Genomic DNA, 18339 nt, shown 5'->3' with positions numbered 1-18339 from the left:
AAAAACATCGCTGTCAAATCCAAATTGAGACTATTGCATGCCCTAGTCATTTCCATCCTTCTGTATGCTTGTGAATCCTGGACACTGACGGCAGAGCTACAGAGAAAGATCCAAGCTGTAGAAATGAGATGCTTCAGACGAGTGCTTGGCATCTCGTACATTGAGCATGTCACAAATGAAGAAGTCAACAGAAGAGTGAGACAACACTTGGGACGCTATGAAGATCTGCTGTCCACAGTGAAGAGGAGAAAACTAAAATGGTATGGCCACACAACAAGATCAAGCGGCCTGTCTAAGACAATTCTCCAGGGAACAGTTCAGGGGAAGAGGAGAAGAGGGCGGCAGAGAAAGAGGTGGACCGACAACATTGCTGAATGGACAGGAAAAACCTTCGCCCAGACCCAGGCACTCGCATACAACCGTGACAAGTGGAGGCTCCTATTGCGGTGTTCCACCATGCAGCGCCCCTACGATCCTGGTGGATTATGGGATCGGTAACGGTGACGGTACTCTACATATGTATTTATGAACGTGTGGAATGCATCAAGTGAATACTCTGTTTATTATTGGAAATTTGTTTTTCTAGTTTGAGTAATTTGGTTGAAAGTTTTCCCCCTTTTTTTTCAGAAATGTTAAACTCACAAATGCCAGTATTTTGGTTACTGGATATACTGTGGAGCAGTATTTGAGACACTTTATAAGTGGTTTCTGCAGTGCACACAAAATTTAGAGGAATTTCAGACTGCAGGTAAACTGAATTACACCTTTTGTAGAGACTATATAATTAGGGCAGTGGCATGAGTGCACTGTAAAAAAAGAGAAATGTTTTTAATAAAAGATGATACAAGTTTGAAGTCTACAGTATAGTTAGATAAGGTGAGAACAGGATCTTAAAATCATAGCTGAGTATATCTGCCCACAAATTCACAATGTATTGAAAGAACTACATTTTTTATTTGAGATTAAAAACTAAACATAACGGTAATGTAAAATTCACACAGGCTTACAATTTAGCTAGCTGCTAAAGTGTAAATGGATACCTTGAAATTTTCCTAAATCATCAAATTTGAAATCTCAAATTAAGGTTGCCGCAGTAGTCTTGGTAGTTGAAACATAATCAGGAAAATTTTTGCTTGAATCCCTCAAACTACTTGTGAAAGCTAATAAAAATTATTTCTATATACAAAAGTAAACATAAATCCTTAAATCAATCTCATGGTCTTTTTAACAACGTCCAGTAATCTTGCATTTTAGATTGTGGTTTATCATTTTATGATATTGTCTCTTTCCTCACATGTATAAAATGTCCTTTTTTTATATTTGTTTTCAAAAGTTTAAACTTGCAGCAAATGGGGTTTATGTTGTATAGGCTGATAGGCCTCTTTTCAAAGTTTATAAATGAAAGGTATGTTTTAATGTTACTGTTCTTAAAATATTTCATCTTTATTGTTCATTACTCTTCATATAGTTTATATATTTCCTTTCCCCACTGGGCTATTTTTTCTTGTTGGAGCCCTTTGGCTTATAGCATCCTGCTTTTCCAACTACGGTTGTAGCTTAGCTAATAATAATAATAGTAATAATAATAATGATAATAATAATAATAATAATGTTACGATTAAACTATAATTGCCTCTTTTCATCATCTTGGTTCCTGGTTCCTTATTACTCACTCCGCAAAATAAGTTTGCGGGCACTCTATCACTTTATACACGGGTGCAAGGATTCTAAGCTTATTCTTATTGTTATTAAGCTTATATTACCTGTGCCTTAAATTAAATAAATTACTACGGTAATGAGATTCTCAATTTTTACTTTTATCCCATTCTACCTTAAAATAGATAATTTTAATTATTCATTACTCTTCATATAGTTTATTTATTTCCTTTCCCCACTGGCCTATTTTTCCTTGTTGGAGCCTTTTGGTTTATACCATCCTGCTTTTCCAACTAGGGTTGTAGCTTACCTAAGGATAGTAATAATAGTAGTAGTAGTAGATTAGGTTACGATTCAATTATAATTGCCTCTTTTCATCATGGCGATGGTCGGTATTCAAGCTTTATTAGTTTATTTATATATTTCCCTTCCCCACTGGCCTATTTTTCCTTGTTGGGTCCCTTTGGCTTATAGCACCCTGTCTTTCCAACAAGGGTTGTAGCTTAGCTAATGATAATAATAACATAAAAAATTACTATTCAATTATAATTGTCTCTTTTCATCATGGCCGCGGTCGGTACTCGAGCTCTATGAATGCCAATAACAACTTGTTGTTTTGGTCTCTGACGTCCGGAAAGTTGGAACGCAAGAAAGACGTCTGGCAAGTCCATTCCAGGATCACGCCAGACCCACAAATTTTCCTTTTTTGAGTGCCAGGATCATTCTCCACCATGGTGTCAGCTAAGGAAGTCCTATCGCGAATGAAAACAGATGGATGGTGGGTTTATTGTAGATTTAAGTTCGTATAATCTATCCAAAGTGAAAGGAGATTAAGTTTTGGGCATGGCTAGCTTGTCTGTAGTTTGCAAATGTTTCTTTCAGGTTATGCTCAATTGAGCTTTTGTTTTTATTATTTAAATTTACTGAAATTATTAGCATAGAAGGGTGAAATTAATGAACGCTTGAAAATCACGAAATCTAGACCAAGGCTTAGCCTACGCTAGGCTAGGTTGGTGCCAAGCCTAGCAATACCCATCCAATTGGAGTGTTTGTCACTTCTGGACCAACAGTTAGTAAATATACTTTTGATTTCTAGCCAAATACACTTAATATATTTTTTTCCCTACTCGGTATCTTGTGTTTTATGTATTTCTAGCAATGATTATTGGGGCAAATCACGCGTTTATGAGATTTTTTATCTTGATAACAAATAAGGGATTTATGTTTGATAGCGACCACTTGTACTTATGATGACGGCTATGACGTAAAGCTATGAAAACAGCAGTGTAAGGTGGGTTGGCAGCGGCCTGTACCCCCACTCTCCCCGTTAGCTAAGTAGATAAGCACACAGTTGGCAGGTTAGGTACCCCCCCCCCATTAATTCAGTAGATAAGGACACAGTTTGCAAATTAGGTTAGGTTGGAAAGTGTAGGTTAGGTGGTGTTTTTGTGTAGATGTTTTTTGCAAAACAATGGACACAGGTTTTTGTAGTACAGCAGCCATGAATGACAGGAAAATGGGAAGAAAATTCCCATTTTCTATGCACGCAGTAGGAACTGGCCGTTGATATACAAAGGCTCCAAAATTAATTATGGGGGACCCCAGTGAGAAACTGGGGTTTTGGAGTCGGGAAATGCATAAACTAGTGATTTGCAGCGATGATGATTTCAGAAATATGTAATAAATGCAAGCTAATCAGTTGGCAAAATATATATTTCTTCAAAATACCATGATTTTAGATGTCATGATGGTAAATCAAATTTTAAAAGGGAAACAAACTCAAAAGGACGAGCTAACTTAACCATCCCCACCTAACCTAACTCGGAAGCTTTATCGTTATTTACTGTCTGAAGCGAAAGGTGTGGACAATCTGGGTGCGTGTGTGTTACCCCTCTAGAGTGCCGTATCCTTACCTACCTTCATTAGATAGTTGTTTCCTTACTTTGTGGGGGGTGTTGTAAGTACTGTATCCATACCTAGACCCCTTAGACCTCTGTATCCTTAGTTTACCCTAAGGTTAAGTCATAACCCTGTATTTGCTTCTGAAATGGCTTCACACTTGGCAAGGCAACACTAAATCATAATGTTTTGTAAATTGTAAAACTACTGTAGCTTCTTATTTTATACCCAACCAAGATAAACATTGTTATTGGATATTTCGCTCCTTCTCTGTTATTGGCAAGTGGTACGTCCCCATGGATTGCTATTAAAGTATCAAAATTAGGCATATTTACAGTATTCCTTACCTTGAGTTTGGAGGGGCGAAGGTTGATAGTCCTCTGTAAATCGTGGGAGCACTAAAACTGTCCCTCTCATGTAGGGGTGACAGTAGGATTTTAAAGAAACTTTAAATCTTTTTTTTATATAAAACACACTTAATTACCCACTGTGTCTTATTGGACATCCATCCCACACGGTGATTAAGATTGAACTGAAGAGAAAATGGGGGATTAATGGACATTCAAAATTACACTTGGGAACTTTCGAATAAGTACTTGTAAGTTCTAATGAAGAAAAGAGCTGACAAGTATGTTGCTGTAAAAACGCAGAAAGCTCGACCATGGCTATTGAAACCAACACAGGCACAAAAATCCACCATCAGTCTGCCAAATGTAAGCAATGGACTGGGTTCGAAATAGATTTCATATTTTAATCGACCGGTATGTAAGTTATCAGGTCCCAGTCCCGATTAAACATACAGAGAATAAGGCCAAACTAACCAGTACTCATCCATTTCTTGTACTGCGTAAATGTTTTGGATATTTTTTTATGATAACTTGGGAACCCATATTTCTCAAGTTATAAGGGTGAATGAAACAAGGAAGGTATGCCTGAAAAACCATATTTTACCAGAAAAGCCAACATAGGGATACAAACTACCTTGTGTAAGGTAAGAACACGAGACTTAGTGGTGGTCAGGGGACGCGTAAAACCCCCTTAGTAGTAAAAGAGAAAAAAAGTGTTAACTTAGGTGGGGAACCATAGGTTAGGTTATATCTTTGTGTTGGTTTCTCTTGTGAGAAAAGGTCTTGAATCCAATTGAGAGCTCCATTGTGTGACAGTGCAGATATCATTGGAACTTTGAACAGAAATCTGTGTTATTAATGATGTTCCCCAGTAAATATATTAATAACAAAGGGTGTATATTATTATTATTATTACTAGCTAAGGTACAACCCTAGTTGGAAAAGCAAGATGCTTTAAGCCCAAGGGCTCCAACTGGGTAAAATAGCCCAGTGAGGAAAGGAAATACTGTAAATGAAGGATGGATATAAGTACTGTAGTAATGAACAACTAAAGTAAAATTTGTTCCTTAACTGAAATACAAACCACGCTATTTACATGGGGTGATTACTTCGGCGCAGCCGATGACGAGCCATAAAGTTTTAACGAGGGTTTCCTACCCCACCGCTAGTTAGCGGGGGGTAGGGAGGGGTAGCTAGCTACCCCTCCCCCTCACACACCGGAGAATACTCCACTTTACTTTTGGCTCGGATAGTGATCGGAAGTACCTGAAACATGCCACGAGGCAGGGGAAGTATCGGCACTCGGCCTACCCCACATTGGATCTTCCGAGGCGACGGGACCTGCGGGCACCAGGCCCTCGCCTCCTACCCACACTTCCGCACTACAGTCAGGCCCCACACATGCCTGCCCCACACTAGACACTTCCCCCACAGGAATATCAGACTCTTGGGGAAGGGCAATGGGCCTCTTCCCCGCAACGGACTTACCTCGTCCCCTACGCTGGGTAGGGGAAGAAGGACGGGCGCTACGGTCTGCCGAGACGTCTGGCGAACCTACAGGCGAAGATATGCTGGAGTCCTTAGGCGACTTCTTAGCTGCCGCCTTCTTCTTCGTCCCGAAGAGTACCCACTGGATCTCAGTCCAATTAGCACACTCCGGGCACGTAGAGGTAGGGGAACACGCTTTTCCCCCTACACGTGGAGCACAAGGAGTGGGGATCAACCTCGGGCTTGGAAAGGAAAGCCCCGCAAGACTTCCCAGCCACAGGCCCAGGGCAACAACGAGGATGCTCCATAACGCAAAGCTAACACACCAAGAGACACAAGGATGTAAAGGGAAAGTGAAATGGAAACACGCGGTAAGCACAAAGGATCGGGGGACACAAAGGGTCGCACAAGGTAAGAGAGAGCGCGGCGAGATGTTTATCGCGTTGCGACCAGAAACTTACTGGCGATTTGACCTGAGCTAGCACGCTGCCCGACCCCGGGTCGCCTCAGGGCACGTACCACACTGCCAGAGGTTGACCCCGTAGAAAACGGGAAGAGGAGGGTAAACTATACAAAAAGCTGGTCGGTTAGGTAGAGTTAACCAGTAACTCCTAAGAAGGTAGTTCTAGGTAAGTATGTTAGGAAAAATACAAATTACGTAAAAATTTGTGATTTTCTTATACTTAATATATTTAAACATTATTGATGTTTATGTATATTTTGGTGTATAGAAAATAGTAAGTTTCCTTTGCTTTCGGTGTTGTGTATTGTGTACGTTCTACGAGAGTATCGCCGGCTTTGCAGGCCACTACGATCTTTTCTTGATCACGTCCTTTTCACTCCTAGGCCACCATGGTTGCCTTTCGTGGAGACCGGCCCTTCTCTTGAGGTCGTTCACCTCTTACTTCGTACTACGCCTACGATAGCCTCTCAGGATCGAGTCGCTATTTCGTTTTATTTGTGTCAATTATTTTCATGAATATAATTGTGTTTTAACTTTTCTGCTCAGGACTCACGTCCCTTCAGGGGTCGGTGGTCCTTGGTACATTCAAAGTCAGTTGCATAATTATAATGTTATAATTCTTTTTTGTTAACCTTCGTCCCACCCCCCCTCACCTGGACATGCCGGGTGGGGGAGGGGGGACGCATTCCTCCTTTCGTTCTTGTATTTTTCCCTCGGGGTTTCTCCTCATAGTTTCACCCGGGGGAATTTCTGTTGAATAATTATTCTGTTTTATTTTCCAGTTTGTGATGCTGTTTCTTCGTGCCTGTTGTGTGCCTTCGAAGCAGAGCTGTCCTGTTTATCCTGGGGAGTCGGCTTCGCCCCCGTCTCCTAAGGCGTTCCTTCTCATAGAAGTTCCCCTGTGACTACTGCCAGCTCTTCATTGCATCCTAGAACGATAAGGAGGTTCGCCTCCAGGGTAGTTAGTTAACTTCCCTTTTTACTTTCCTTGGTCTTTAGGTGGTTATGCTCTGGGGGCTGAGCGGCCGCCCTTGTGACTTGCTCAAGGGGCTGAGCGGTTGCAAGGCTAGACCATGGTACTAGCGACTATGCTCTTGGGGCTGAGCGGTCGCTTCTGTAGCTACGCACAAGGGGCTGAGCAGCTGCAGGATCAGCCTGGCCCTCTCTCGTTCGCGAGGAAGGCCGCACTAAGGGCTCCTCCTCGGAGGATTGCTCCTTTTGTCTCTTTTACGAAGTGTCCCTTCCTGTTCGCGTGAGAGGACACTCACAGAGACTCCTCTTCGGTGGATCGTTCCTGTTTATGTCTGCTGATCTCAGGGCCTTTCGGGGCTCCACCACCAGTCTCTTCTACGAAGTGCTCACCTCTCTCGTTCGCGAGAGAGGCCACTCATAGAGACTCCTCTTCGGAGGATTGTTCCTGTTGACAACAGCTTGCTGTTCAGTCACTAACACTTCGGTGTTTAGTGACAGGGAAATTTCGGTTTCCCTTTTTTCCCTGATCCTTCGGGGTCTCGGAGCTTTAGTTACGCAGTTCCCTCGGGCTCTCGTAACTTTAGTCACTTCTACACTTCGGTGATTAGTGACGGAGAAACTTCAGTTTCTCGTTGCGTTGACCCTTCGGGGTCTTGCAACTAATCCTCAGTGTACCTGTTGCCTGCTGTATCCGTTCCTGACTGCAGGCGCGCCTTGGGCGCCCACGCCCCCGTTATCTAACGGGCTCCTCCCTTCGGGGCAGGAGAGACTTTCTCACACCTTGAGTAAGTCCCTTAAGTGCCAGGCATCACCTGCGCGCCAACGTTCCCTTACGCGCTTGCGCTCAACTGCTGTTCCTGAGTCTGCCTTCAGAGACACCCTGTTCCAGTATTCAGTTAGGCTGCTACCAACGTTCCCTGCGTATTTTGCGCACATCGTTGGGGTTCATGAGATAGCGCACTGGCGCTCACAAGCGTTTCAGCCTACGGTGTCTCTTCTACGAAGGACACCTCTCCCGTTCGCGGGAAAGGTATCTCATAGAGACCACTCCTCGGAGTATTTAGCAGTCCCTCAGTTGATCGTCGGCACTGAAGTAGACCTTCTGGTCCTCTTCAGGGGATGCCTTCCCTTTTAGGGACACATCCCAGTTCCTGATCTACGAGGTAGCCTATCCTTCAACCATTCCCGACGATCTTCTGCTCGCGCTAAAGCGTAAGCGTTGATGATCGCCCGCGCGTGGGATGGTTTCCTGTGCGCGATCGTCGACGATCGTTAGCCGACGATCTTCTGTTCCCGCTAATGCGTAAGCGTTGATGATCGCCCGCGCGCGATTTCGCGATCGTCGACGGTTTAGCCGACAATCTTCTGCTCGCGCTAACACGTAAGCGTTGATGATTGCCCGCGCGCGATTATCGACGATCGTTAGCCGACGACCTTCTGTTCCCGCTAACGCGTAAGCGTTGATGATCGGCCGCGATCGGTGAGGGTCGTTTGCCGACGATCTTCTGTTCGCGCTAACGCGTAAGTGTTGATGATCGCCCGCGCGCGACCTTCGAGGCCCTTCCGCTCGCTATCATCAACCCGGCAACGGTCGTTAGCCGGCGATCTTCGGATCCAGAGCTCGGCGCTCAAGCACTGACGATCTTCTTAGTGTGCTTAAGCGCTGAAGATCGGTCTGTGCGCGGGATGGTTTCCCGCTCGCGACAATGAGACCTTCTGCGCGCCTGCGGGGAGGACTCCTTGAGGACCACCATGATCTTTAGAACTTGGTAAAGTCCGAGGAGCTTGTCCCGATGACGAAAAAGGGAAGCCTTCGAGTCTGGCAGGATCGGCCAGCCACCCAGGAAACGGAGTGGCCGGATGTCGATGCTGGGAGCCCGTGAAGAGATCCGAGAGGAAGTATCGGAGAACTGTTGAGGTGCCGTGGAGATGCCGAAACACAGCCCTTGAACTGGTATACTCGCCTTCCAGGCGGACTCCAAAGTACTTCCTTGAAGATGGGTGAACCAGGACCGGGAGTACGAGTCCTACCGGACCAGAGTACCCATGAAGACTTATGATCTCACCGCAAAGCTGACCGCGTCTGTTGTCGCTATGCTGAACGGAGACTGTTTGACAACCCTGTACAGAGTCGAGAAGGGAAGGAAACGATTACGGAGGCCTCAAAACCCGTTGGCCGCCTCTTGGAGGGGGCGTCTCTCTGACATGGACTGGACTTCCGCCCGGAGGGCCCGTCCCCTCACCGATCCCTACCCAGGGAGGAGGGAGGGGCTCGAAACCAACCGGGACTGTTGAAGGAGACAAGCTCGGAGAGCTGGCACTCGGCCTCGTCTCTGGCGCTCTCCATTCCCTGAGACCAGGGCAAGCCGCACTGACGTAAGGGAGTCCTTGGGTGAGTAGAACTCGGTCGAGGACCGAATCCTTCCCTTACCGAAGAGGAGTCTCTGAATCTGGGATCCCCTTGAGGTTCTCCTGAGGGCCAGAACCTGCCAGAACGCAAGTTCCGACCCCTGGAGCTCCTCCTCCTGATGGACTGGCAGCAAGGTCTCCCATCCCCGGAGGCTCTTCCTAGGGAGACTCGTAGACATGCCCCAAGGGTCCAACTGGATCCTGTCGGATCCTAGCGGAAGACAGGGCCTTAGGATCCTTCCTAGGAGGGAAACAGGACCCCAGCGATGAAGGATGTAAGGCTTCGCCCCCTCTGCACGATAGGACCCTCAGGAAGAGGCGGGGATTCTCCCTATGGAATGAAGGGGGGGAGGACCGGGTCTTCCGACCCCCCTGGGGATGGGCAAAGCTCATCCGCAGGGGAGGGAAGATGGAGTGTGAGGAGGGCTCATCACCCGCGTAAGGACTCGCGAATCGACAGGATAGTCCTTGGGGAAGATACTATGCCAGGGATTCTTCTCATCACCTTCAGGGGGAGAGGAAGCTGCTACTGATTAGTGACACCAGTCAGAAGGCACAGGCTCATCGCCTGCTTGAGTGCTCTGACGATGACATCCCACCAGGGATGCCGACCAATCCTCGTGCTGACAGGGAGTCCCTCTGGAGGGAAGAGGATCGTTCGATCCTCTGGGGGAGATGACACATGAGGGTTCGCCCGTAGAGAATCTGCAGTGAAGGGAGAAGCGACCTTTGACCTGTCCGGAAACCTGCCCCCCCCCCCCCCCCCCCTCCGGAGAGGGCGCTGCTCTGCACTGCGGGGGAGGGAAACGCGGAGATGGCCTGACCGCCATAAGCCCTGATGTAAACAGGGCGCGGTCGTGTCGGAGAACGGTGAGCTGATCACGCTGATAATCGCGCGAAAAGCACAGATCTGGGTAGCGCGAGATTAAAGCATGCGTAGCAGAATAACCGCGCCCGCATGCCCGCGTGAACGATCCCCGCGTCTCCGCGCGTATGAAGATCGCTGGTGCTTGCGCGTGAAAGATCGTGGGCGAGGGAAACCATCCCACGCGCGAACGATCTCGGCGAAAAAAGATCACCGGTGCTAGCGCCGTCGGCGATTGCAAGTGGGAAACCATCCCGTGCGCGGAAGAATAACGCTGACGATCTTCGGTGCTTACGCGAGTACGAAGATCGTCGATGCTAGCGCAAGAGAAAAACCGCAGGATACAGTGAGCGGGGACCCATAGTGCCCGCGTGCGAATGATCTCCAACTATGTAAGACGATCATCGGCGATTCGCGCGAGCCTGGACGATCTTCGACGCTCACACGTAAGCGAAGATTGTCGGCGCTCGCGCGCGAGAGAAGATAGTCGGCGATCACGAGCGGGAACCTCGGTGCCCGCAGGCGAACGATCTACAATGATCGCGAGCGGGAAACCACGCGCGGACGATCCATGCGATGATTGCGTGAGCCTCAATGGTCACACGCGGGAAACCATCCCGCGAACGGAACGATCTTCGGTGCTCACGCGTACTGTGAAGATCGTCGGTGCTCGCTCGCCTAGCGCCGAATCCGAAGATCGGCGGCGAACGGCTGTCGACGATCGCGTGCGGAGAACCGCGCGCGGATGGCCTAGTTGCCGTGCCCGGGAAACCATCCCGCGCACAGAACGATCATCGGAGCTCAAGCGTACTAAGAAGATCGTCGGCGCTTCCGCTTAGCGCCAGATCCGAAGATCGCCGGCTAACGGCCATCGAAGATCAAGTGCGGAGAACCGCGCTTCTCAGAGTCTGGTATACCGAGCCTGGTCTTAGGCTCCTATATCCCGTAGCCTTCCCTTCAGACGTCAGGGTACCAAGGCAGAGGAAGGTCGCGAGACCTTCTCCTCTCACGAGAAGACCCTCCAACCCAAGGTTGTTACGTCTCTGCTCCCTGGCCCGTCTGGTTTCCACAGTCTCCCCAGGTTGAGTTCTCTCCAGTGGCGACTCGGGGCGCGGGGGGAGTCGGGGGTACGAATCCTCAGACGCCGAGACCCCTAGGGGACAACCGGTACAGACGAACCCATAGGGGTGGGAAGCTGACGAGGTCCTTCTCGTCCTTCCCCCTAACTTGATGCTGTTTTCAGACGGGTCAAAGAAAGGGGAGGGGGGTTCCCATGTTCTGATCCACGGGTCCACAGGCCGGGGGTCGGAACCAGGAAGAACCTTCTCTAGTCCTACTAGAGACGGAAACCCTGTTTCTGGCTCTTCAGTAGCTCCACATAGCCTGGCGGACTACTCTGTGGTTATGAGGATCAACAACACCACAGTGAGTGTTTTCTGGCCCAGACAAGGAGGTACTTTTCAGTACAACCATCCCATCCTGCGGTAGAGATACCGGGATAGTCCGAGTCCCCCTCGGTCTCCTTGGCAGCTCGCTTGATTCCAGACAAAGGAATGGGCTCGCCGACAGTCTGAGCAGTGTGTCATGGACACCACATTCCGAGTGGTCTTTGGATCCTCACGTAGCCTACAAGTCCTGCCTCGATGGGGCTCCCTCGGTGGACCGGTTTGCTACAGCACTGAGCTGCAGGCTCTCGCTGTACTGCTTCCCGGTCACGGATCCCAATGCCCTCTAGTAGGAGGCCTTCCAGCAACGGTGGGACACCATCGATGTGTTGCCCCCGTAGCTTGCTCCTCTTCCCGCCGGGAGGCTATCCAGCATCTCCTCAAAGAGAGAGGACTTTCGCAACAAGTGGCGAAAGGAGGCCTGGACACCTGCGCAAGTCTTCCGCAGTAGTTTCCTTGGCGATAGGGCGAGTTTCTGTGGCCGGTGTCGGGGAGAGAGCATCCCTCCACACGATGCCGCTTCCAGCAATGGCGGAGCCCCTGGTGGGATTGTGGGATAAATGTGCCTTTTTCAGTTTCCACTGTGACAGGCTATCCCTCAGCCGTAAGTCTTGCCTCCTGGCTCTAGGGACAAATATTTCTCCCCCCGCTGGAACTCTTCCTTCGCATGCGAGGCCTTGTCCTCTCCTACCCTCAGTCAAAGGTGAGACCTCCTCCTTGGAACATGGTTCGAGTCCTCGAGTCTCGAAAGAGACCCCCTTACGAACCACTACATAGTCCCCAGACCACCACCTTTCTGGGTAGACAGTGTTTCTGCTAGCCTATCTTCAGCCAAGCGAGTCACATGGTCTCTCTTACGACTTCGCCCATTCAGGGGGTTGGGGGAGACAACTTCAGGTTCGTCCCTGAGGTTTGTTGCCGAGACTCAGAATCCGGGAGTGCCGGACCCGCTTCGTCTCCTTCCAGGGCTCGAGTCTCCGTCCTGTAGCAGATGACTCAGTCCATCTCCTACCATGCCAGTAGGGAGTCCGAGCTGGTGTCTTCAGAGATCAGCTGCAGTTCGTCTCCAGGTCCAAGTCTCGTTCGTGGATCCCGGGTAACGAGGAGAAGGGTCTCCAAGAGTACCATCTCGGCCTGGATTCGCAGGGTGCTACACCCTGCCTTGAATCCTGACCCTTCTCCGATGCATCGCCCTAGAGCCCATGATGTCAAGGGCTTAGTTACATCTTTCAGTGACGCAGGTCCTGCAAGCGGGGATGTTGAAGCCTCAGACCTTCTTCTCAGCCCCTTACTTGCAAGTCATGACCCACAGGAGGCTCGATACGTTTCTATCGGCCCTGTGGTGGCTTCACAACAGCTGGTCTAAACCTTAGGCTCCTTGATGGACAAGTAGCAGAAGGTTGAGGGCATTGTTACCTGGTGTTAGTCTGCATGAATGAAAAGATCTGTCTGGCCCTTATTCTTTTCTTCATCCTCTCCTCCCACGGAGAAAACAGCATCCTGGGTTCTCTGCACAGCTGACCTCAAACCACTGCAGGCAGACCATGCTTCCTTGTGTTCCTAGTATTAGGTGTAATACTGTCATGTCCCCATACCCTGACGAGGTGGTATTGGGAGAGTCCTAGCCTGGATTTCCTTCTGAGGGACTCCAGGGCAACTGCCTGGGACAAGTCACTTTTCGCCTTTGCACACACCTTTGTAGGCCGCGGCAGTTTAACAACCGCCAGCGAGGAGTAGGGATTCCCTATTGTCCGAGTACTTGATCGCTCGAATATGGAATCCCCGGGCAAGCCAAAGCCAGTATGGCCAGGACTTACCACCCTTCCTAAGGGTTAAGTCACCCCATGTAAATAGCATGGTTTGTATTTCAGTTACGGAGCAAATGACAAATTCGTAGATAATTTGTATTTTTCCTAACTATACAAACCTTAGCTATTTACAGTTATGTGCCCACCAGCCCTGTCCCCCAAGATAAGTCCTACCTCTAAGTAAATTAGAGTATTCTCCGGTGTGTGAGGGGGAGGGGTAGCTAGCTATCCCTCCCTACCCCCCCGCTAACTAGCGGTGGGGTAGGAAACCCTCGTTAAAACTTTATGGCTCGTCATCGACTGCGCCGAAGTAATTACCCCATGTAAATAGCTAAGGTTTGTATAGTTAGGAAAAATACAAATTATCTACGAATTTGTCATATTTTTAAAATATTAAAACATTTAGCCTAAATATACACTAATATATGCAGATGTGCTTCCTACTCTCAGCAAAGTCAAAAAATGGGCAACTATAGCATTTGGTGCTATATTTAGGGATGTATATTACACCCATTGGTTTTTAAAGAGAACAACAGTATATTACGTCAAATAGTTTTCTTATATCATAACGACTATTGTTTTTCTTGAACGGTTGAAATTATTGCCTCTTGGTTATATGCCATATGCTGAAGAATGATTTCATTTTTTTTTTTTTTTTATTTCCTCAGGAGTCTGAGTGAGGAGAATGTCGAGGGACTCTTAGATGGCAACTCTCTTAATATGCACCAAGCCCAGCAGGAAATTCTGAATGTAAGTAAAGTCTCTCAAGTTCATTGTATTCAGCAATGCTTATTTCCAAATGATAGCTCATCATACTCATGTCCTTTTGAACATTGTAATAGTACTGGTATTGTTACAAAATTTGCATTTTCTTCGATGAATGGTATGAAATGTTTCATCATTGTAAGTGATTTACAATTTATAGTTATTTTACATCTGAAGCTGACATTTATTGTATTACTTTTGTGGGATACATTTTAGTTAATAATTCTCGAGGTTTGTCTGCTCATTGATGAAGTTAACAATTCATACACAATATTAATGTTTCATCTGTTTTCGCGGGTTTCTCCCTACCTGGCTGTCAAAATTTTTTGATCCCGCATTGCTCTAATTTTCATATCGATTAAGAAAAAACCCATTAGAGTACTTATCTCTTATTATATTACAGTAAAATCCCATCATGCTTGAGATTTCTCGTAGCTGTGAGTCAACCTCTTCCATTTACACTGCACTCTTTCTTCATCTATCCTTTTTTTGGTCAAATTCAGCAACATCGTTTTACATGTATGACATCGGAATGCTTATGTCCAAGAGATGTTGAAGTAGTAAGAGTGGATTTTATGGGAATTATGTATCTTTTATTACACACAAGTTTATTGGAATATTAATTTAAATTTATTGGAGACTTGATAATTTCAAAAAGTAAATTTTTGTCATGAATTTAATGACAAAAAATATAAATATCTAATTTTATTTTTTGTATACAGAGTGACATAAAGGAAGTGGGCTTGCCATGCCTTCCAGACCTGCAGAAAGGCAAGGGTAATTTGGTAAGTAATAGTATTCTAATTTGGTTGTCAATGTTCTTCTCCAAGAGTTAAGTGTTGGAGAGATAATCAGGTTTTATGAATCAAAATGATATACTGTATTTTAAAGTATATGGAGTTGTTCAAAAAGAGAAATTACCCTCTGGGAAAGTGAGAGGTAGCTTTTTCATTCTTTGTTATACTGTATTGTAATAGTTTTCATCATATGCTGTACGGTACTGTAATAGGAAGTTTTTGTGCAGTTACCACTTTTATCTAATACTTGAAAATTTTCAAAAGTTTCTTTGTCATAAACAATTGTAAACTCAAATACAAATTCAGACATGAATTCATCAGGCTGTGCTGGTATTACCGGTATACTTAGCCTATCATTGTCATGCAAATTTGATAATTATAGGATAATCCTTTTAGAACAAACAATCATGGAGGATAATTGTAGGGTAACTTTTTTAGAACCAACAGTCACGGAGGATAATTGTAAGGTAACCCTTTTAGAATAAACAGTCAAGGAGGATAATTGTAAGGTAACCCTTTTAGAATAAACAGTCAAGGAGGATAATTGTAGGGTAACCCTTTTAGAATAAACAGTTAAGGATGATAATTGTAGGGTAACCCTTTTAGAATAAACAGTCAAGGAGGATAATTGTAGGGTAACCCTTTTAGAACCAACAGTCACGGATGATAATTGTAAGGTAACCCTTTTAGAACAAACAGTCAAGGAGGATAATTGTAGGGTAACCCTTTTAGAATAAACAGTCAAGGAGGATAATTGTAGGGTAACCCTTTAGAACCAACAGTCACGGATGATAATTGTAAGGTAACCCTTTTAGAACAAACAGTCAAGGAGGATAATTGTAGGGTAACCCTTTTAGAATAAACAGTCAAGGAGGATAATTGTAGGGTAACCCTTTTAGAATAAACAATCAAGGAGGATAATTGTAGGGTAACCCTTTCAGAACTTACGGTCAAGGAGTAATTTATATGTATTTATGCTAGTCATAAGCTGGCCTTGGAATGCAAGTTATATTCTTATAATCTTAGCTATGGTTTTCATAGTATGGTTTTAGTACATGTGTGAAGATAGCCTTTATCTTTATCATCATCATAAACCTTTTTACATGTGTATCTTTTACGAGTTTAGCCGTTAAATGTGTTCTCTTTATTCTCTTATATCCTGTACTCTTTCTTCCTGAAATCCCAACAGTGCTAGGTCTTCATCTATAACTTTTTCTTTGATTTCTGGAGCCTTTGTACAGTTCTTGTAATGCCACTTACATATTTACTGTTTTTCTACCTAACTTTCTTATGCATCCTTATCAAATCTCCAAACTACTGTATCCAAATCTTTGAGTTCTCACCCTTTTTTACAGCTTATCCAAACTATCTTACTCCACCAATTCCTCATTCATTATTCTTCTTATTTTGCTATCTTGAAAATTTTCTCTCTTTCCATTTAGCCTCTTGGCTTGTACAGGGGTAAAGTGCTTGCCTTGCATTCACAAGGCAGCAGATTATGTCCCCTCTTGGCCCATAAATTTGAGGTGATTACTAGGTGTTTGGGCTTACCCAGCTGGTGTTCTATTGAGCATCTCTTCAGATTAAATTGGTACTAAAACCTAACACCTTTAACCTTTATTGTTTTGAGAGACTGATTCCATTTCGCCTAAAATTTTTGTTCTTTGCCACCTGCCTTTTAGCCATCCTCTTTTTAAGATATACTTCTCTACCTTTGGTATCCTGTAGATTGAAGGTTTTTTCATCTTTCCAGTTGCCTTATTGATTCTACCATTGTCTTTACCCAACTACTTTGCACTTTTGTATCCCTTCTTTCATTAGTTTCCCCTAAACACATCTTCAAGTAGGTTGCTACATTTTTACATGTTTTTGTAGGCAAGTTTCTGTGTTTCATCTTCACTCCTGTATGTTATCAAGCCCTCTCTGGGCTTTTAAACATTGTGTTCAGCTCCTTTATTCCTTGGCCTTGGGCAAAATTCCAAAGGTGCTTCATACTTGTGTTATTTTTTCTCCCATACTATATCAATCCATAATATCCTCAAAACTATCTCTGTTCATTCCTTTGTGGCCTTATCAATCTCCTATCAGTATCCCAACTGATAGTATAATTTCTGTCACAGCATCTGATAGCCTATCCCAATAATCTCTCGCATCTGAATCTTACCCAGTAGTCTCTTGCATCCGAGTCTTTCCCAATAGTCTCTCGCAAAATTCTTGTCCGAGGGGGTTGGTAATGCTGTCATTGCATATACAGTATATGATGCACCATAGGCATTGATTAAGGGTTTTTGCATCTTTCCTTACTTTTTATCTTTCTATTTTATCTTTATTCCCTCTTCATTTCTTCCATCTTGCTGTTCAACTTTTTAACTTTTATTATGTATTGAAACTACTGGGTCTTACCCTAGCTGCACTTGGGCACTGAACGGCCTCATACCCTAATGCAGGGCATGTACACTGAAAACAAATACCATATGCCACCCTTTTTGCTAAGATCATCATAATAATTGCCTTTTATTCTTCCTATCTCATTTTACTTCACTTCTTTCAGCTGTGTCCAGTATGCAGACTCAGTTTATCTTTGTCTCCCTGCTTTCCTCTGTAACTTATATTTCCCCCAGTCCCTGCCAATGTTTTTTTTGAGCCAGCTCTTTTTTATCTTACCTTCTGAACACACAAAGTATCCACAAGTCTTTTTGTTAGTATTTCTAACACTTCCCTACTTATACAACCATTGTTCCTGAACTTGCGTACCTGTAAATTGCTCACTTCGAGTAAACTTGCCTCATTTTCCCTTACCTAGAAGTATAGTTTTATAACCAATATGCTTGGAATTTTGAAGATGTATATGAAAAAATTAAATCTTTTGTTTATTCACTGTTATCCAAGGTGCAGAATAGAATAAAATGTGTAGAGATTGACAGACTCCTTAGTGTATGTTTAGACTTAACAGTATATGTAGATTAATAATATATGGCCTTTTTGATTTGTTATACATAAGGGTTATCTATTTCCAGATACCTAACCCTGTTGTTTTACAAGTGTCAAAGGTGAGAAATGTCTCTGCGCCGAAAGCATTTGAAGAATCTGGTTCGGCTCCTAGATTACTCAAGGTGTCCCTTACCGATGGTTTTACTACTATCCATGCACTGGAAATGCAAAATATTAAGCCTTTAAGGTATGTAGTTTTCTTAACCACATCACATAGTTTTTGTCTTAAGGTATCTTAGTTCTTTGAGTAGTGGAGAAGAGTATTTATGCTATCTTGGATTGTTGCATATTGCAATATTTTACATATTCATGTACTGAAGTGTAGTATGTGGGACTGGTTCAATTTTAAATATTAAACTTAGCCAGTGAATATATAATAGCTGACGTCTCCGACGGCTCGACAGATTCCCAAAAACTCGCGAGCGATCGCCATG

The 18339-nt window shown here is 45.1% G+C and overlaps 1 protein-coding gene across 2 annotated transcripts in view; it reads left to right on the top strand.

Annotated features, from left to right (window-relative positions):
• The first annotated feature begins 2271 nt into the window (after positions 1-2271).
• Positions 2272-18339, top strand: part of LOC137615401 (tudor domain-containing protein 3-like) — an 83892-nt gene continuing 67824 nt past the window's right edge. For both annotated transcript variants that reach the window (XM_068345259.1, XM_068345260.1), the window contains exons 1-4: positions 2272-2434; positions 14021-14102; positions 14840-14902; positions 17932-18092. In XM_068345259.1, the coding sequence (XP_068201360.1) occupies positions 2388-2434; positions 14021-14102; positions 14840-14902; positions 17932-18092 (353 nt within the window). In that variant the 5' untranslated portion in view covers positions 2272-2387. The remainder of the gene's footprint in view (positions 2435-14020; positions 14103-14839; positions 14903-17931; positions 18093-18339) is intronic.

The sequence above is a fragment of the Palaemon carinicauda genome, chromosome 21, assembly GCF_036898095.1.
Source record: "Palaemon carinicauda isolate YSFRI2023 chromosome 21, ASM3689809v2, whole genome shotgun sequence".
Lineage (NCBI taxonomy): Eukaryota > Metazoa > Arthropoda > Malacostraca > Decapoda > Palaemonidae > Palaemon > Palaemon carinicauda.
This window is presented reverse-complemented; position numbering and strand designations above follow the sequence as displayed.